At 50.6% G+C, this 20783-nt stretch overlaps 1 protein-coding gene across 1 annotated transcript in view; it reads left to right on the top strand.

Annotated features, from left to right (window-relative positions):
* The first annotated feature begins 787 nt into the window (after positions 1 to 787).
* Positions 788 to 20783, top strand: part of Pik3cd (phosphatidylinositol-4,5-bisphosphate 3-kinase catalytic subunit delta) — a 20794-nt gene continuing 798 nt past the window's right edge. The window contains exons 1-15 of the mRNA XM_059255926.1: positions 788 to 900; positions 11540 to 11712; positions 14821 to 15049; positions 15134 to 15363; positions 15976 to 16155; positions 16430 to 16579; positions 16822 to 16911; positions 18004 to 18225; positions 18815 to 18911; positions 19003 to 19133; positions 19712 to 19762; positions 19834 to 20001; positions 20089 to 20210; positions 20366 to 20509; positions 20683 to 20778. Of these exons, the coding sequence (XP_059111909.1) occupies positions 11572 to 11712; positions 14821 to 15049; positions 15134 to 15363; positions 15976 to 16155; positions 16430 to 16579; positions 16822 to 16911; positions 18004 to 18225; positions 18815 to 18911; positions 19003 to 19133; positions 19712 to 19762; positions 19834 to 20001; positions 20089 to 20210; positions 20366 to 20509; positions 20683 to 20778 (2051 nt within the window). The 5' untranslated portion in view covers positions 788 to 900; positions 11540 to 11571. The remainder of the gene's footprint in view (positions 901 to 11539; positions 11713 to 14820; positions 15050 to 15133; positions 15364 to 15975; positions 16156 to 16429; positions 16580 to 16821; positions 16912 to 18003; positions 18226 to 18814; positions 18912 to 19002; positions 19134 to 19711; positions 19763 to 19833; positions 20002 to 20088; positions 20211 to 20365; positions 20510 to 20682; positions 20779 to 20783) is intronic.

The raw sequence follows: 20783 nt of genomic DNA, 5'->3' as shown, positions 1-20783 counted from the left end.
TGCTGAGCATCCTTTCAGGGCCTGTGCTGGCCGACTAGAGGACTTCAGCTTGGACCCTGGGAAATGTGTGTTTATAGTGCACACTGTTTCTAGTGGACTCCTATGGGCTTTGCTTTTGTCTTAGGGAGAAGCCAGTAGTTCGTGAGTGTGTTCTGTGCCTCTTCACCAGCCCTTCCCACTCTACCTAATGGGATGGAGGCTTAAGTTGCTCCACTGCATATGTGCCCAGGACCAGGGTGTCTGTTATTCCCCTCTTAGGGGTCAGGTTTTAGTAGGGGTGCTCCCCTCTTCTCACAGCCCTCCTTTTCATCTCTAGCCCAACAGGGATGACTTTTCCTTTAGTCTTGGCTTTGAAAGCAGATCTACATGGAGAGTCAAGGTCTAAAGTTCAGGAGCCTACTTCTTTTGCAGCCATGAGATGAAATTCAAACTCAGGCATGGCTCAGATCAATTAACTTTGCTCTAAAAAAAGAAAAGTAAGAAAACCAACAAACATCTGAGTTACCTGTATGTACGCCCCTGCTTCAGGTCTGGAAATGATTCTGTGCCATCACAGGGAGCTGGGGTGCCATTGACACAGGTAGTGAGAAGGGGCGACCCAGCAACATGGGATTGGTGTACAAGAAGGGAAACAGATGAAATGGCTCCCTTCGGTGCTGGGGTTTTTTTGCATGTTAGGCAAGCACTCCCACTGAGCTATATCCACTGCCCTGAGATATATCCCACACCTGGTTTCTGAAATTCTGTGTTTAAAATGTTCTTTCCTCCTCTCATCTTTTCAGACATATGAGGAGCTGAGAGTCCCCAAAAGTGGGATGAAGTTCACTGATGGCAAAGCCCTTTTAATCTCCCAGGCAGAAGGGCCTTGGTTGGTCATCTTTCTTGGCCCATCCCAAAAAGGTAGGTTGGGGGAAGGGAGAGATATGTAGAGGAAGGAAGAGATATTGTATTACAGATAGGAATGTGGAAGAATATCGACCCTTTCTGACTTGTCTGTGGGATGAGCATTCTCAAAGGAAGCGAATGGGGTCTGAGGGTATAGCGGGTGGCAGCATTAAGTAGGGACCTCTGGGTCTACAGATTCTTGGATGGTCACAAGATCAAGTTAGGATTCTCTTTCGGGGCCGTTGACTTGGAAGAAGAATGGTGTATGTTTGAATCCTTGGTCCCTAGTTTGTGGAACTGTTTGGGAAGGATTAGGAGATGTGGTCTTGTTGGAGGAATGTGTCACTGGGAGCAGGGGTTGAGGCCATTCCTGGTGTCTCTTTCTGTCTCATGGTTGTGTCTCAAGATGTGTACCCTCAGCTTCCCCAGCACAGTGCCTGCCAGCCTGCTGCCTGTTCCCCACCATCATGGTTATGGACTCTGACCTCCGAAATCGTGAGCCCCAAATAAACTCTCCTACAGCTCACCTTCGTTATGGTGTCTTGCCACAGCAATAGACAAGTAACTAAGACACCATCTATCCAGGCAATAGGCAGTTGGGTGTGGGTACTAAGCTCTGTGATGGGCAAGTCTGGGGTTCCCTTGCAGTCTTTGTGGGTATGTGATTATTCTTTGTACATGGAGAACATTCTGCCTGAGCAGCTGCTGTCATTTAGATCAGGTAGGGCCAGTGTCATCTATGAAGCTTCCCTCAGCCTCTACCTCATCATCTCTAGGTCTTTCTTGTTGCTTGCTAAACCTCTTTGTTGGTTGTGAATCTCTTTCAAAATTAAAATATTAGGCAAAATTTTAAAGTTGTAAGGAGGTAGAAACAGAACCACCACAGTGGAAACTTATTTTTCCAAATTGCCTTAAATTTTTTTTTACACTTGTTATTAGTGTGCCTATTTGGGCACACTTATGCCATGATGGTGTGTGTACAGAGGTCAGAGGACAATTTTGTGGAGTTGTTTCCATTTCATCTATATGTGGGTTGAGAGGAGTGAACTCGGGTGGCCACCCCTGCACAGCAGACACCTTTACCTTCATCTCCATAGCTCAGGAAATACCTTTAATAATAATTTTAGCAGCACGCCTTTAATCCCGGCACTCAGGAGGCAGAGGCAGGCTGATCTCTGTGATTTTGAGGCCAGCCTGGTCTACAAAGTGAGTTCCAGGACAGCCAGGGCTACACAGAAAGACCCTATCTCAAAAAACAAACAATAATAACAAAAATATGTTTTTATTTTGTGTATATGAGTGTTTGCCTGCATGTATGTATGTGCACCATGTGCTCACAGTGCACATGGAGGCCAGGAGAGGGCACTAGATTCCCTGAAACTGGAGTTACACATCTTCTGGCAACTATATGGCCATTACAATATGAACTCACAGCAGCTGTGATTGCCCACAGTGGGTCTGCACAAGAATGAGCCTGTCCATAGTCAGGCACAGCTGGAGAAGAGATGCGGGGACTCTACCTGTCACTGCTGGACTATTTGCTACTGGTAGATCCAAGGAAAGGGGGAGCCATAGCCTTCAGCTGTATGTTCACTGGAGACTACCAGGCTCCAGTGAGTACTATTGTTCTGGTGACATTAAATGGATCAGAAAATAAAACCAAGAGTCACGAGTCAGGGAAAAGGGCTGGTGTGGAGGAGGGGAGTTGGAATTAGACAGGAGTTGGAGGGAGATTTAAAAAAAAAAAGTTGTAAGACCCAGACACTTGACACAGAATGATGGAAACATAGCAGCGTGGTTTCCACCCAGTCACCAGGCAGGGCCTTGCAAATCCTCTCTTTGACCTCACAAGGACAGTGACATCACATCTTTGTAGCTAGAGTTTTTCTGCCTGGCCCACAGTCAGGACAAATCTCTCTCACCTGTCAGTCCCACAGCCGCTCAGACCCGACCAAGTAAACACAGAGACTTATATTGGTTGCAAACTGTATGGCCATGGCAGGCTTCTTGCTAACTGTTCTTACAGCTTCAATTAATCCATTTCCATAAATCTATACTTTGCCACATGGCTCGTGGCTTACCGGCATCTTCACAAGCTGTTTCTCATCGTGGTGGCTGGCAGTGTCTCTCTGACTCAGCCTTCCACTTCCCAGCTTTATTCTCCTCCTTGTCCCGCCTACACTTCCTGCCTAGCCAATGGCCAATCAGTGTTTTATTTATTGACTAATTAGCAACACATTTGCCATACAGAACATCCCACAGCACATCTTGACATTAATTGCTGACCCCTGAAGCTCTTTACACAGTGAGCCCTCCCAGTGTTCAAGTGGGGTTAGTGGCTTGTGGTGGTATGACTCCAAGAAGTCACACTTAGTATCATGTTTCAAATGTTTGTCCCCAACTGGTGGCACTCTTCTGGGAAGCTGTGGAAGCTTAAGGGGTGAGGGTGGTACCTGTCCCCGGATTTTGCTGTGCTCTCTGTTTCTTGGTCCGCCATGATGTGAACAGTCTTTCAGCAGGCTCCCGCAGCCATGAACTAGATGCTCCACCATGCCTCCCCAGCTGTGATGAGGTGAGACCCCCTGGAACTGGGCCAAAATAAGTCTTTCCTTCCTAAGTCATTTCTGCGAGGTATTTTGTCACAGCAGAGCAAAAGTAGCTGGTCCAGTGCCTTGCTCCTACATTTGACCTGGCAGCCCTGGATGGTCCAATGCAGTTAAGTTCTTAGTAGGAACCACCCAGACAGACAGAAAAAGAAAACAGGATATTACCACATGGCTGTTTGTTGCCTCTGCAAAATGCTCTTGCGAATTAAAACTAAGGTAGCAGGGGCTGCGATGTAGCTCAGTTGGCAGAGTACTTGACTAGGATGCCTGAGCCCTCGTTCAGTCCCCTGTAGTGCATAAACAAGGGGTGGTGGGGCATTTGGGAAGCAGGAGAATCACAAGTTCAAGGTCAGTCTTAGCTACATAGTGAGTTAGTTCCAGGCTACCTTGAGAGTTTGTCTCAAACAAACCCCTATGGCATCAGAAATGATGATTTTTTTTGTTTGGTTGTTTCTTTGTTTTGAGACAGGGTTTCTCTGTGTAGCTTTGGAGCCTGTCCTGGAACTTGGTCTGTAGACCAGGCTGGCCTCAAACTCACAGAGATCCACCTGCCACTGCCTCCCGAGTGCTGAGATTAAAGGCATGTGCCTCCACTGCCCCGGCTTGAAATGATTTTTTAAAAAGATTATTACTTTTTTTTTTTTTGAGACGGGGCTTTCTGTGCAGTCTAAGCTGACTTCGAACTCACATAGAGATTCACCTACCATTGCCTCCTAAGTGATGGGATTAAAGGTGTGAGCCATTGTACCCAGCTTTATTATTACAGATTGTGTGTGTGTGTGTGTGTGTGTCTGTCTGTCTGTCTGTGTGCACGTGAATACAATGGCCTTGGATCCAGGTCAGAGGCTTCAGATCCTCTGGAGCTGGAATTAGAGGTGTTCAAGAGCCACTCAGTGTGGGTTCTGGGAACCGAACTCTGGTCCTCTAGAAGAGCAGCAAATACTCTTAACCACCGAACCATCTCTCCAGCCCCTGGTTTGTGTTTTTTCGAAAGAGGGTCTCACTATATAATTCTGGCTGGTCTAGACAGTCCTCCTGCTGGTCTAGACAGTCCTCCTGCCTCAGCTTCCTGAGTGTTATGATTACAGCTGTGAATCTCTGTGCCTAGGTTTTGTTCATTTTTAGAGGCAGGGTCTCACTAAATAGCCCAGGCTGACCTTGAACTCATGGCCCTCCTGCTTCTGACTCTTTGGTGCTAGACTTATAGGTGTATGCCATTGTGTCTGGTTCATTTAAGACATTTTTTTAGATGTGAATTTTCAAATACGTGACACATAACCTTTTTATGTCTTTTTGAGGAAGTTGATGGAAGAAAGTCTTCCACTAATGTAAGAAAAAAACAAAGAATGTGAACCAGGCATCCTACCTGTATCTCAGTAATGGGGAGCCGAGACGAGAGGTCAACCCGGGCTCCAAAGCCAGAAGGAAAACTGAAAGCAAATGGAAACAATGTACAACTGTATCTATTTTCTCATTTGGCTGGGCTGCCCAATGGCTTTCAATGTTTCCAATGCTATCTTTGAGGCTTGGGAATGACTGGAAAACACCACTATGTTGAGTTCTGTTTTCATTTACTGTAACTAAACACCCGTGACAGGCTGCTTACAAAGAAAAGATGTTTATTCAGTCCATAGTCTTGGGGGCTGAAGGTCCAAGGTCGTTGCTCAGTTATTGGTTCAGCCTCCGAACCTAATGCTGGATGGCTTTGCAGTGGGAGCTAGAGCAGGAGAGAGATCCTAGCACTGAATGGAAGCCAGAGCGAGGGGCAGGGGCTCAGTTCTCCTTTCCTGACCGTTTCCCTGAGGATCTGGGACTGTCACCTGGTTTCCTGCCTCAGGGCCTTTGTGCCTGTTCCTACCATGTTCTTAGCACCTGGTCTCTGTTTGACCCATCATCCTGACTCTCCTTCACTCACTGGAGCCTTCCCTTTAATGTGGCCTCACCCAAGGATTATTCCACCCACCTCCATCTACAGGACACCTCCCTGCAAGTCCCTTTTTGTTTCAGTCTAGCTCTTTGGCTCCATGAAATCATCTTGTTCATTCTATTTCCTTCCATCTCCTTCCATTAGACTAAAATCCCTAAGAGCCTTGATGATGCCCGTCAGCTGTCTGCTGGACACGCAAAAATAAACTCAGTGTAAATGAGCCGAGGAAGGTGGCTCTTCACGGTCCCTTCCTGAGGGCCTCCAGGGCTGTGTGGGCATCCACAGCAGGATAACTGTCTCAAGAATGTCCCTTTTTAGGGAGTGTCCTCGGGGACTTGCTGTGAGGTGACCTTTTGGGTAAAAGAGGCCACACTTTTGGACTCTGCTCTGACATGCACACCTGTGCTGGTTGTCCATACAGGTTGATGGGGCTGAGAAATGGGCACCTGGATTTGAAGGGTTTCCTGAGGTTGAGGGGTTCCTGAAAATCAGCCCCTTGCCCCGCTACGGGATTCAGCATCCACAGGACACTGCCACACAAGTGTCTTTGTATGATGCCTTCTCTATTCATGGTTAAGGTAGATGCCAGTCTTAGATCTTCAGTCTGAGGGTTTATGGACACTTAACTTATGTGTACTCACCTTCTAGAAGTTTCTGTGACTCAGATCTTGAACTAATTAAATTGTCATTTTGACTCTGAAATCCAGGCTTTGGACGGATGGTTTTTCTGTGGGCTCAGAGTATGAGTGTTCTATCTCTCCACAGACGTGTAGGGATGGTTCCCAGGGGAGTCTTTACACTCGAGAACTCTTTCTGGAGTGACTCTGGGTCCCCGTTGCAGCCTCACTGAAGGAGCCTGACATAGCCTTCCCAGGGCTCCCTGCCTCAGGGAGAAAGATGGCTATCACCCAGAGAAGCAGGAGGCCACTTCCCTTCTTTTCCTTGTTGCCTGTCCCCAATGTGGCCTGCCGAAGTGACTCACATGTTCTGGTAGGAAGCCATTCCCCAGGACTCATGATTGCAGGACCCCACAGATTGCCTTTATGTTGACAAAGACTGGGGAAATCGGGCATATTGGCCATGGACCCAGATAAGAGGTGGAGTTAATAGTCCAGAGATTCTGGCCACTGAGAGTCTCAGAAGAGACGCAGAAAAACGGCAAAGAATTGAGTTCCAGGACAGCCAAGGCTGTTATACAGAGAAACCCTGACTTGAACCCCCCTCCCCTCAAAAGGCAAAGAACTCTCCAGGAGTCCCAAATTTGGACCAAGACTCCAGCCAGCAGGGCTCCCAGCCCAGGGCAGTCCTTGCTTGCAGGCCTCCCTGAAGCCTCCTAGGGCCCCTGAAGCATTCCTGGATCCTGAGAGAGTAGCCCAGGTATGTCTGTTGAAGTCTTTGGAGAAAATTCTCCTGCATCTGTACATGTGTCCACACGCATGTATACATGTACACAGATGTGTGTGGAAGTCAGAGGACAATCTCGGGTGTTCCCTAGGAAGGTTTCCACCAGCAGCTTCACCAGGTGACTTCACCAGCTGATCACTGAGCTCCAGGTTTCGCTGCCCTTCCTCCCGTCCCATGTTACCGGCTCTGGTATTACAAGTTTTTGCTGTGCCCAGCTTTTCCTGTAGGGTCTGAGGAGGCCTCAGGGTCTCAGGCTTGTTAGGCAGCTGAACCTCTCCCCAGACTCCGTCTCTGTTGCATCTTTAGGACTCGGAGGTCAGATCCTACATGTCCATCTTGGGCTAGAGAAAACTGATTTGGGACATCTGGGAAAGCTGATGGGAGACTCAGAGATCTATCATAGTGCTGTCCCATAGCTGATTTTGTGGCTCCTGTGGCACCAGTTGGAGAGGTTGAAAGAACGGAGCCAGGTCCTGTGAAGCTTTCCCAGACACTCCTGAGTGACTTAGGCGCAGACAGAGAAGCCAGGACTGTCTGAGGTTTGCGAATTGCTCATGCTGTCTTGCAGTGACTCCTCTCCCAGTGACTTGGGACAGTCCTGGTCCCCACTGACCCTTTGTTTAAGCTGTTTCACCCACCCTTCTGGCTCATCACCGGATGACGGCACAGGGGACAGAAATTGTCTGTCGGAGGCAGCCAGCTTGCAAGGCAGGAACTTTCTAGACAGGAAGAGTGAAAGGGGAAGGTATTGCTTCATTCATGGAAAAAGATGCTTTCTGGAGGAGGTATCAGAGAAACCGACGATGTGTGGTCGGCATGGTCTGGTGGGTAGGAGTGACAGCCATGTGAGCCTGGCACCTTGAGTTTGGGTCCCTGGAAGCCATGTGAAAAGTGGCCTGCAGTGGGAACTGGAAGGAGGGGAAGGAGAAACGGAAGTGGCTGTGGGCTCCCTGACCATGGTGCTTGGAGTAACGCAGCACAGCAGAAACACCAGACCAAATAATACATAAGCAAATGTAATTACTTTTCCGGGTGTTTGCTTTGTCTTTTCAAGACAGGGTTTTGCTATAGCTTTGGAGCCTGTCCTGGAACTTGCTCTGTAGACCAGGCTGGCCTTGAACTCACAGAGATCCACCTGCCTCTGCCTCCTGAGTGCTGGGATTAAAGGCATACGCCACTACTGCCTGGTGTAATTAATTGTCTTAAAGACAGGCTTTCCCTGTGTCTACCTGGCTGGCCTAGAACTTGCTATGTAGACCAGGCTGGCTTTGAATGCTCCTCAGAGATTCATCCACCTCTGCCTTCTGGCTAATTAAAAAAAAAAAAAATTCAAATGCTGTAAATTAAAACAACTCCCCTGAAAGGAACAGAATTGGTTGCTTGTGTGGCTGAGAGGCTCAATCTAGAGGCTCAAAGGTGTCCTGGGGTGGGGGCTGGAGGGTTGGTGCTTGGGGGCCAGAGAGCTGGGCAGAGAGCTGACTCAGCAGTTAAGTGAATACAGTTTCCCGCACCCATTCAAATGGTTCACAACTGCCTGTAACTCCAGGTCTAGGGAATCTGGTGGCTCCGCCCTCCAAGGGCATAGGCACTCATGTGTCCATAACCACCACAGCCATGCACACATACCATATTTCAAAAATATTCAAAAAGAGAGAGGGAGAAACCCTCAGTTCCCTCCCCATGGTTACAGAAACAGGGAATGATGGTACCTGCCTCCAAACCCAGTACTCAGGAGATAGAGGTGATGGAGGACAGACTCCATGGGAGGGCAAGCCTGGGTCATGAGAATATCTTTTTTTTTTTTTTTTTTTGGTGACAGTGTCGCATATGTCCCAAGCTGGCCTTGAACGTGTATTGTTTTCATTCCGAACTTCTTTTGCTTAGCTTTCTGTCCATGAGATGCGTCGTCATCACTGTGTGTATCTGTAGAATCTTTGCTGCCACCTAATAGTCCACTGGGAAAGGATAGCTTGCATTCTGCCACTGATCTGTACCTGAGAAGTGTCCTGTGGGGTGACTGTACAATGATGCTTCATGTAGCATGACTCCTAAGTGGTCTTAATAATGAAAACCCAGAGTCAGATATCAGGGTAAATGCTGAAAAATCAGAGAAGCAGAGCTGCTAGTTCTTACCTCTACGAAATCCTCAGCCAAAAGGGCCCACAGCTCCTGTCTCCTCCCACCTTACATTCCTCTCTCTGCCCAGCCATATCACTTCCTGTCTCCACCTCCCTAGAACTGGGATTAAAGGCGTGAGATCCCAAGTGCTGGGATTAAAGGTGTGAGCCACCACTGCCTGCCCTCTATGGCTAACTCTAGTGGCTTAGGTCCACACTCTGGCAAGCTTTATTTGTTAGATCACAAACAAAATATCACCACAGTTTTAAACCCTTATGTGTGTCTTTGGCAATGTCTGTACTCGAATTCTGTTGGGTGTGTGCCTGGGCATAGACTATGATTGGCTTGGTCCCAGGGTACAGGCATGTTCCACTTGAGTAAAGCCCAACAGTTTGCCTCAGTGGCTGTACCGTGTGCATTCTTGGGGTAGTTCTAACGTCCCTGGACCTGCTTCTCTCTGTCACATCCTACTGGAAAGGGAAGGTTCTAGACTTCTTCTAAGGAAGAGAGAAGGGGTTCCCCTTTTCTCCTGTCTCGATGATGGGCCATGCACACCACGGGGTCTTCCTCATGGTTGAATGAGGTTGTTTATAGACTTAATGCTCTACCACCATCTGGGTGATGCAGCTGAAACCTTCCTTTCCACAAGGCTGAGGGGCAAGAAAGCAAAGTGTTTGCTTTCCTCAGACCCAGACCTCAGGGTCCTCAGAAACGCAGGCCTCTCTCTGGTCATGTGACCAAAAGCACCCTGACTTCCCAAGCTTGGAAAGAATGCTTAGCATTATAGATGTAACCCCTCAGATTCCTGACCTCACCCCCTCCCCCATTTTAAATAAAAAGGGAAGACTTTGGCCTCAGAAAGAGGAACCCCAAGTAGGACGTGGTTTCGCACTCAGAGGAAGTGGCTACCAGCAGCAGCGGGGGTGGCGCCGTAGGCAGCGTGATGCATGGAGCAGATGCTAGCTGCTGCTGTCCAGTGAGTTAGGCCCAGCCCTGTGAGTACCGCCATCTAAACGATAGCTCTCATGAACCAAACATGTCATTTCAGTCCAGAAGAATGTGACCTTGTGGTAGGCACGGAAATGTTCTGTTTTGTTTTGGTATTGGGCTCCAATTCATGGCCTCAAGCATGCTAAACGTGTTCTTTCCTTTTCTCTTTTCTTTTTCTTTCTCTTTTCTTTTTTTTTTTTTTTTCTTGACAGGGTCTCATGTAGTCCAGGCTGGCCTTAAACTTGCAATGTAGTAATATTGTACACAACCAAACCCAGTTTGTTCATATGGTGCTGGGAATTGAACGCAGGGCTTTGTGGATGCTGGGCAGTACTTTACCAACTGAACCACACTCTCAGCCTAGAAACTTTTTTTTTTTTTTTTAAAGAATAAAAATTGTGGGGGCAGGAAGAGGGAGGAGGGGGGATCTGTGGTTGGTATGTAAAATGAATAGAAAATTTCTTAATAAAAACAAAAAAAATAAAAATTGGATGGGTACAATGGTGCACTCCTTTAATCCCAGCATTCAAGAAGCAGAGGCAGGCAGATCTCCATGAGCTTGAGGCCAGCCTGGTCTACACAGTGAGACCTTGTCTCAACAGAACAAAACAAAAACAAAACCAAAAAAAACCCACATAAAATGATGAACAAAGCCAGTCAGTGGTGGCGCACACCTTTAATCCCAGCACCCGGGAGGCAAAGCCAGGGGGATCTCTGTGAGTTCGAAGCTAGCCTGGTCTACAGAGCGAGATCCAGGACAGGCACCAAAGCTACACAGAGAAACCCTGTTCAAAAAAAAAAAAAAGAACAAATTTGGTTGTATAAACATTAACCCTTCTGCTTACTGCTCAGCCTGAAACTGGAAATCTGTAGCATCCCCCACCCCCACCCCAGGCTGTGTGGTGGGGGTAGCAGAAACACTGTGAAGGCCCGAGAGGGTTGAGGAGGTTGTGAAATGATGCTTTTCTTGATATGACGCGGCCGCTGCATCTGTGAAGCCCCAGAGGCAGCAGGTTACTTGCATAAGCCGTGCACGAGACGGGGTTTGTCTGCATCTCACTGTGCTGGGCGGCCAGAGGCCGTGAAGACTCACTAACCGGAAGTTTAAAGCATGCAGAAAATCCTAGGAATTGTTTGTGGATACATACTAGCAATAGGAATATAAAAACAAGCATAAGAATGATAAGTGGCTGGATTCCAGGTTGTGGTGACCTAGAAGGGAGAAGCTGCTGGTGGTGGGGAGGGATTTGGTGACTGGAGTGTGGGTGGTATACACACACACACACACACACACACACCCTGTGTCCCGTTATCTGTAATGTTTTGTTAGTACTGTGGTGGGGGCAGGGGATGACGGAGGGGTTGGCATGACAGACACTATAAATTCTTAAATAAAGTCGTTTCTTCTCTCTCTCTCTCTCTCTCTCTCTCTCTCTCTCTCTCTCTCTCTCTCTGTGTGTGTGTGTGTGTGTGTGTGTGTGTGTGTGTGTGTGTGTGTGTTTGGCAAGCTCCGTGTGTCCTCCTGCGGCCCAGATCTGGCCATTCCACTTTCCAAAGTCCTTGCCCAGCACAGCAGGGTCAGCTCATTCTGTCTCTGCCTTTCCCTCAGGAGAACCGGCCTCAGAGCAGTAAGGCAACAGAATGCCCCCTGGGGTGGACTGCCCCATGGAGTTCTGGACCAAAGAGGAGAGCCAGAGCGTGGCTGTTGACTTCTTGCTGCCCACTGGGGTCTACCTGAACTTCCCGGTGTCCCGAAATGCCAACCTCAGCACCATCAAGCAGGTACAGCCTCCACCTGAAGGCTAGTTCTCGAACCCTGATGCTCAACACAGAATCCCTGGGGGTAAACTGTGTACATGTGTGTCAGCCAGAGGGTAGCCTGGGCTATCATTTCTCAGGGTCCATCACCTTGTTTTTGTTTTCTTGTGGTTTTTTCATACAGGATCTCATTGGAGTAGGGCTAGGTTGGCTGGCCAACAAGTCAGAGGCTCTACCTTTCCCGGCCTCTTCAGCGTTGGGCTTCCAGAAGGGTGCCATCATACCCAGCTGCCTGTTTTGTTCTGTTTTAAGATTTACTTATTTTGCCGGGTGGTGATGCCACACCCCTTTAATCCCAGCACTGAGGAGGCAGAGGCAGGCGGATCTCTGAGTTCAAGGCCAGCCTGGTCTATAGAGAAGTTCCAGGACAGCCAGGACTGCTTCACAGAGAAACCCTGTCCCGGGGGAAAAAAAACAAAAACAAAACACTAACTTTTATTGCCAAGCAGTGGTGGTGCATGCCTTTAATTGTAGCACCCAGGAGGCAGAGGCAAGCAGATCTCTGTGAGTTCAAGGCCAGCCTGGTCTACACAGAGAGTTCCAGGACAGGCTCTAAAAGCTACACAGAGAAATCCTGTCTCGAAAAAAAAAAACAAAAAACAAAACAAACAAACAAAAAAAAAATGAAACAGAAAAAAGACATTTTTATTTTATGTGTATGGGTATCCACCATGTGTATGCCTGGTGCCCACCAGGGGCCAGAAAAGGGCTTTGGATCCCCTGAAACTGGAGTTTCAGATGGTTGTGAGCCACCATGTGGTTGCTGGGAACTGAACCCAGATCCTCTGGAAGAGCAGCCTGTGCTCTTAACCGCTGAGTCATCTCTCCAGCCCCCCCCCCCCAATTGTGGGTTCTGAGTGACTGACTTAGGTAAAGTGCAAGACAAGCAGTTTACCAACTGAGCTATCGCCCTGAGCCCTTAGATGTGAATTTTACAAGATAAAATGACTAAGAATTGTTTAAAAACTTGTGGTGAAACTCCACTTATCATCCCAAAGTCAGCTTCCCCTCTGACAGCATGCACTTCCCTTCACTAGATTGCTAGATTTCGAGCCGGGGCCCAGGCGGCCTCTGGCTGGGCTCTCCTCCACCCGTGACTGTGTGGTCATTTTTGGACCACTCTATCTACAGCGCTTAAGGGCCTTGTGGCCCTTTTCCTATTCCGAGCTGTCACGACGACAGTAAGCACCGTTGTTCGAAAGGGCTTTGGGTGTTATTGAATTATTTTCGGGGGGATTAATTAATTACACCCATCTGGATTGCATTTGGTAGTTTCTGTCTGACTTTGCAAGGGCTCGTGTGACTTGCTAAGTGTGGTGTTTACTGTGCTAGGTTTTGAGCTACCAGAGGCTGAGACCTTCTCTCAGAATTTTTGTTTGGTTTTGTTTTTCAGACAGGCTTTCTCTGTGTAGTCCTGTCCTGGAACTCCCTCTGTAGACCAGGCTGGCCTCGAACTCACAGATCACCTGCCTCCTGAGTGCTGGGATTAAAGGCGTGCGCCAGCACACCCTGGATCTTATCTCAGAATTTTAAAAGCCGTAGATAGAAAGCCAGTTGTCGAAGTCTGTGTCCCTGCTTTCCTGAGAGATTTCCTTTAATACTGATTTTTTTCCCCACTGTGAAAACAATGTATACACATTAAAATTTTGGAAAATAAGAAAGAGGACATTGGGAATGTAGTTCAGTTAGTTAGGGGGCCTCCCTAAAATGCACGCTACCTTGAGTTCAATTCCCAGCACATCATAAGCCAGATGTGTTGATACACACCTGTAATCCCAGGACTGGGAGACTGGCAGTTCAGAAGTTCTGGGTCATCCTCAGCCACACAGTGAGTTCAAGGACATTCTGGCCTCCTGTCTCAAAAAAGAAAAGGAAGCAGATAGGCTGGCTGGTGAGAAGACCTGAGTTTGATCCCCAGAACCCACATGGTAGAAGGAGTGAACCAGCTCCTCTAAATTGCCCCCTGACCTCCACATCTGCACCAGTAGATATGGCCTCCTCTGGCACAATAAATAAATAAAAGGATGTTTCAAAATAGAGAAAGAAGAAAAAAAACCCGACTACCTGTGATTGAGCCGTATGAGGCAATTACCGTCAACACCTGGACTAGTTCCTGGCTTTGCTTTTTAATTAAAACTTCACATTTATTTATTTGTTTGTGTATGCATCTTTCATGTATGTGTGTGGGCATGCATATGCCATGGTATGCATTTGGAGATCAGAGAACAACTTGCATGATCTGGCATCTCCTATCATGTGTGTTCTGGGGATCAAGCTCAGGTTGTCGGCTTGGTGACAGTGTGTCCACCTGCTGTGCCATCTCGTCAGCCCCCAAATCCATTTGGATCTGTGCTTTGAGTCTTAGGACAATTCTGATGATGAGCTTTTGTATCTTTCTCTTTTTTAAAAGATTTTTTAATGTGTATGATTTTTTTTTGCATGCAAATACATATGTGTGCTATGTGTGTGCTGAGTGCTCGCACAGGCCAGTAGAGGGTGTTGGGTCCCAGGGGGTTTGTGAGCTGCCATGTGAGTACTAGGAACTGAACCCAGGTCCTCTGCAAGAGCAACAAGTGCTCTTAACTTTGGAGACATCCCTCCAGCCCCCTTGTATCTCTCTCTCTCTCTCTCTCTCTCTCTTTTTTTTTTTTTTCTGAATGAACATTGTAACAGCTTGATGTTGGCTCTAAACGTCATATAAAACACTCTAGTTTGGCAGTTCATGCCTGTGGTCCCAGCACTTGGGAAGCAGAGACAGAGGAATGAGGAGCTGATGAGTAGCCAAGTCTACAAAGTGAGTGATCATAGTGATAGCCATAGGGATCATCTGGGGGTACTCAAAAGTCACACCTGGTTGTCCCTCTGGGTGGTCAAAGGTCATCCATGAACTGCATGGAAGAGATGTAGGACCCACTGCCCAGCCCCCAGTCTCAGCAAACTCTGACACCCTGCACAGAGACAGGAAGTTTGTTGGCATGTGGCCAGTCCTCAGGGGTGAGCTTTTGTTTTCTTGGGGTCTCCCTCTGCCTCTGTGGGTGCCTTGTAGGGGCTGACTGTGACCCTCTCTCCCAGGTGCTGTGGCATCGTGCACAGTATGAGCCACTCTTCCACATGCTCAGTGATCCTGAGGCTTATGTGTTCACCTGCGTGAACCAGACAGCCGAGCAGCAGGAGTTGGAGGATGAGCAGAGGAGGTTGTGTGATATCCAGCCCTTCCTGCCGGTGCTTCGGCTGGTGGCCCGAGAGGGCGACCGCGTCAAGAAGCTCATCAACTCCCAAATCAGCCTCCTCATTGGCAAAGGTATACTTGCTGGGGGCAGGGGTTGCTTAGGCTGACCCCACGTAGCCCGGCGTGTGCTGACTTCCTCCTCCCGCATCCTCAAAGGTCTCCACGAGTTTGATTCCCTGCGGGACCCGGAAGTGAATGACTTCCGCACTAAGATGCGCCAGTTCTGTGAAGAGGTTGCTGCTCACCGCCAGCAGCTGGGCTGGGAGGACTGGCTGCAGTATAGTTTTCCGCTGCAGCTGGAGCCCTCAGCAAGGAGTTGGCGGGCCGGCATCCTGCGCGTCACCAACCGAGCCCTGCTGGTCAATGTGAAGTTCGAGGGCAGTGGGGTGAGCCGTGACTTCAAAACCCTAGGGATGCTAGCCTGGGTGCTTCATCCAGCCTGCCATGCCCATGAGGGACTTCCTCCTGTAAAATTCCCCAGTCATCCAGGCTCCCTGTTCCTTCTCCCAGTAGCATAAAATGGCATTTGCCAGGGCCCCGTGCATGCCGAAGGACTTAGCTGATTGTCTCACTAGGCAAATTTGGATTTATTTTATTTTACTCTTATTTTATGTGTATGAATGTTCTGCCTCAGGTATGTAAGTGTACCACATACATGTATGGTGACTACAGAGGTCAGAAGACAGCATTAGATTCCCTAGGAGTGGAGTTATAGATGGTTGTGAGCCACCATGTGGGTGCTGGGAACCGAACCCAGGTCCTCTGCAAGAGCAGCCAATACTCAACAAGACCTGTCCCTCACCAGACAGATTTGACAATGCAGAGTGACCTGATGGTGTCAGCCACTCGCCCCCCCTCCCAGTGTTCCCTGGGATGCCTTGATCAGTGAACACCCAGACATGTTTTAGAGGTGGGGCTCTCTCACAGGCAGCCCTGCCTCTGTGGCCCAGAAGCCACAGGGACTGCACAGCAGAAGGCTGACACCCTTCTCCCTACAGGAGAGCTTCACCTTCCAGGTATCCACCAACGACATGCCCCTGGCACTGATGGCCTGTGCCCTCCGAAAGAAGGCCACAGTGTTCCGGCAGCCTCTGGTGGAGCAGCCTGAAGACTATGCACTTCAGGTGAACGGGAGGCATGAGTACCTCTATGGCAGCTACCCGCTGTGCCAGTTCCAGGTGAGCCCCTGGCTTGGCATTCCCTGCCACCTGCATGTGGCCCCGGGAGCATCACGGGAACGGGATTTAGCCTCTCTTGAGTCTGACATGAGAACATCCCCTTTGCTGAACTGGTCCTCTGTGTGGAGGGACCCCATCTTTAGGGAGAACCAACAGGCGGCCCCTCCTGAGGTTTGGGATAGGCAGTATCAGCTTGGGGAGTTCCTGGTAGCCAGTTGTCCAGAAAATGAGAGGGGGCCACTCGTCATCACCTCACCCTGCACCTCCATCCCAGTACATCTGCAGCTGCCTGCACAGCGGACTGACCCCCCACCTGACCATGGTCCACTCCTCCTCCATCCTCGCCATGCGGGATGAGCAGAGCAACCCTGCCCCCCAAGTCCAGAAACCACGCACCAAACCTCCCCCAATCCCTGCTAAGAAGGTGAGACAATGTACTTCCTTCCCAGTGTCCCACAGTCAGCTGGGAGGAACAGCAGGAGGGTCTGGGCTCAGGGGCCCTTGGTGCGTGACCAGTGTCCTGTTGGGATCTGTGTGAACTGCGGGGGGCCTCTATTGTCCCCTTGTGGATCTGGGGGCTTGTGCACAGCAGGCATTCTGGTAAAAGACAGTGTTGGGGACAAGTGTCTGAGCCTCGCCACCAACCCTGCCTCCTTGCTTCCCCAGCCCTCCTGTGTGTCCCTGTGGTCCCTAGAGCAGCCGTTCTGCATTGAGCTGATCGAGGGCAGCAAAGTGAATGCGGATGAGCGGATGAAGGTAGGGGCTCCTGGGCCAGGTGAGGGAGCCACTGTTTTCTATACAAACAAGGTGGCTGTGGCCAGGAGGGGAGGCAGCGGAAGAGGAGTGGGAAGATGTCACACGAAAGCCACCTGACCACATTACCCAGCATCCCTGACTGGAGTGGTTGTAAGCCGCTTCAAAACAGGAAGAGGGGAGTGGGGTGGGCCAGCCAGCCAGAGACTGATTCGTGGAAAGCGGGCAGAGCCGATTTCTGCGTATTTGACTTTGGTGGAGGTTGTGGGGATGAAAGAGGTGTCTGGGGAGGTGTGAGGAGCAAGGAAGAGCTGGCTGCATCTGGTCAGGGCAAGCATGGCCGGGCAGCTGTCTCATCCCCTGGGGCCTGAGCTCCCTTCGGGTTATGAAGATAGTGTAGGGGCTCCACGCTCTTTGGCTTTTAAAACACGCTCACACAAGGCTCACATCCTCTCTCCTCACCACTGCCCTCCAGGTGGAGGTGTTACTGTTCCTTTTGTGGACTAGGAAGCCCACAGAGAGCCTGGGTTTCCTTCCTAGTGCTGTAGCTTTACAAGCTTGGAGGGCTGGGTACCTGTGTCGGGATGATTAACTGGTGGTGCACCTGGCTAGGAGCCCATAAGATTCCCAAAGGCAGGGAGCCTCAGGATGTAAGAGCCAGGGAGCTGTGGAATTACCACCTCCTGTTGAAGAAGCTGAGGCCTGGGGTGGGAAGGGAAATGCCTTGAGTTGTCAATGCACAGTCTGTGTGACCTCCCATGCCCCATGAAGTTTTGGTGCCTGTCCTGGATCTCGCTCTGTAGACCAAGCTGGTCCCGAACTCACAGAGATCCACCTGGCTCTGCCTCCTGAGTGCTGGGATTAAAGGCGTGCGCCACCATTGTGGCGCCCCACGACTTCTTGTCCTGTTTGGCCAGTGGCTTTCCCTCTGAGGGACACCCCTCTCCCCCCATTCCATGAAGAAGTAGATTCAGACCTACTTAAGAATGAGGACATTTGGGGAGAACATTGGTGGGAGAAGCTGGTGAGGAGAGGGAAGAGGTGGCCCAGGGCCCCTGCTCCCCTTACTCTGTCTGGCCCCCCTCCCCACCCCAGCTGGTTGTACAGGCCGGGCTCTTCCATGGCAATGAGATGCTGTGCAAGACGGTGTCCAGCTCAGAGGTGAACGTGTGCTCGGAGCCCGTGTGGAAACAGCGGCTGGAGTTCGACATCAGCGTCTGTGACCTGCCGCGCATGGCCCGGCTCTGCTTTGCACTCTATGCCGTTGTGGAGAAGGCTAAGAAGGCGCGCTCTACAAAGAAGAAGTCCAAGAAGGCAGTGAGTGGGACTGATTGGGAGGAACCTAGGCCCCCCTGCAGTGCCCCACAGGCAGGCAGACTGAGGACAGCAGTCCTGGGGGCCCGAAACACTAAGCCTCTGTTAAGTCTGCATTCCTGCCTATTAAAGGGATAGATTGGGAATATCCGCTCTGGACCTGTAGTCCAGCGGGCTTTTGCAGGCAGCTCTCTGGGTGGAAAGTGTCCTCAGTGGGACTAGAGGGTCTGGGCAGCTGTTGCCTTGAGTGGCCGGGTTCCCCGGCCCCCCCCCCCCCCCCCCCCCCCCCCCGGTCACACCTGCCAGTATGTAAACCTCGTCCTGCTGGTGAGCACTGGGAGCTGAGCCAAGTGCTGGACTGGCTCTAGTTTCTCTGAGCCAGGAGCAGGGACACAGGCCATGCAGGTTTTGTGTCTAGGACAAGGCAGGTGGTCCTCCCTCTTTCCAAACAGGGTCTTCCCTTGAGTCCTCCTGGGAGTCCTCCCTTGGAGCCCAGTTCCTTTCTCCCACGGGGCCTTCAGGTCTGTCCGACTCTGCGATGAGCAGAGGGAGCTTTTGTGACTGGCCCTAACCCACTGGTGTCCTTCCCTAGGACTGCCCCATCGCCTGGGCCAACCTCATGCTCTTCGACTACAAAGACCAGCTCAAGACTGGGGAATGCCGCCTTTACATGTGGCCCTCTGTCCCAGGTGGGCCCGGCCCCAAGGGGACAGCTAGCATGGGTGGAGGTCCCAAAGCGAGGGACCTTACACATACAATGCCATCTGTCCCTGTGTTCAGATGAGAAAGGAGAGCTGTTGAACCCTGCGGGTACAGTGCGTAGCAACCCCAACACAGAGAGTGCTGCGGCCCTGGTCATCTGCCTGCCTGAGGTGGCCCCCCATCCTGTGTACTTCCCTGCCCTGGAGAAGGTCAGTGAGGGCCCTGTCCTTCTAGACCAGTGGTTCTCAATCTTCCTCACACTGTAACCCTTTAATACAGCTCCTCATGTTGTGGTGACCCCCAACTATAAAGTTATTTTTGTTGCTACTTCATAACTTTACTACTGTTATGAATTGTAATGCAAATATCTACGTTTTCTGATGGTCTTAGGTGACCCTGTGAACAGGTCATTCATGTCCCAAAGGGGTTGTGATCCATGGGTTGAGAACCATTGTGTCTAGACCTTTCTCACCCCAGTTCTACAGTTCTTCAAAGAGTAGACCCAGGCCACTTCTGGGATTTGTCCGTTGCTAGGGTATATGTCTTATGCCAATTCAGGGGTTTCCAAGAGCCATGTGGGCCGCCATCGGGTAACATCTGGTGTGGGAAAGATGCTCCTGGCGTGTTGTAGGTACAAGCTAGGATGCTCGTGGGGGCTGTGCAGTGCACAAAACGGTTACCATACGTGAGAATGACAAGTGCTAGGTCTGAGGTGTAGATGTCCTGCTTTGGGGCCCTGCAGGGGCTGCCCCACGCCCAGGATGTTGACAGCGGACACTTGTTGCAGATCCTGGAGCTGGGGCGTCATGGGGAGCGCGGGCGCATCACAGAGGAGGAGGTGAGTTTGGGTCCTGGAGGGTGGAGCTGGGGTCAGGTGTGGAGCTGAAGGCCTCAGTCTGTACCCTTCAGCAGCTGCAGCTACGGGAGATCCTGGAGCGGAGGGGGTCTGGGGAGCTGTATGAACATGAGAAGGACCTGGTGTGGAAACTGCGGCATGAAGTCCAGGAGCATTTCCCAGAGGCTCTGGCCCGCCTGCTCCTGGTCACCAAGTGGAATAAACATGAGGATGTGGCCCAGGTGAGTAGGGAGGGGAGTCTGGGGAAAGAGCCCGGGGCAGATGGGCAGCTGCCGCCCACCCCTCACCTGACCACCAAGCTGTCCCAGATGCTCTATTTGCTGTGCTCCTGGCCCGAGCTTCCTGTGCTGAGCGCCCTGGAACTGCTGGACTTCAGCTTTCCTGACTGCTACGTGGGCTCCTTCGCCATCAAGTCCCTGCGGAAGCTGACGTGAGTCCCGGCCGGGTGCTGCCTCTGGGGACACAGATTCCTTTCTCTTCCAGAAGGCAGCTTTGCCCCAACCACCCAAAAGTGGGTACTGGGTTGGGATGAACCTGGCCCCTGCCACCTACCTGCTGGAGACCATCAGCCCCCTTTCTCCACAGGGATGACGAACTTTTCCAGTACCTTCTGCAGCTTGTGCAGGTGCTCAAATACGAGTCCTACCTGGACTGCGAGTTGACCAAATTCTTGCTGGACCGAGCCCTGGCTAACCGCAAGATCGGCCATTTCCTCTTCTGGCACCTCCGGTAGCCTGTTCCTTGGAAACCCCATGAGGGCCACAGGGAAGGGAGACCTCAGGCTTGCTGACTTACCTTTCTAGCAGGCCCAGATGTTCTGGGTGCCCTAGGTGCCACACAGGCTGAGGAGGGGACGTGTGGTGAGGAACTGGGCAAGACTCAGTACCATTTTTTTTTTCCAGCTCTGAGATGCATGTACCATCCGTGGCCCTGCGATTTGGCCTCATCATGGAGGCCTACTGCAGAGGCAGCACCCACCACATGAAGGTGCTGATGAAGCAGG

The sequence above is a fragment of the Peromyscus eremicus genome, chromosome 2 (genome assembly GCF_949786415.1).
Source record: "Peromyscus eremicus chromosome 2, PerEre_H2_v1, whole genome shotgun sequence".
NCBI lineage: Eukaryota > Metazoa > Chordata > Mammalia > Rodentia > Cricetidae > Peromyscus > Peromyscus eremicus.
The sequence above is the reverse complement of the archived record's forward strand: the minus strand, read 5'-3'. Positions and strand labels throughout refer to the sequence as shown.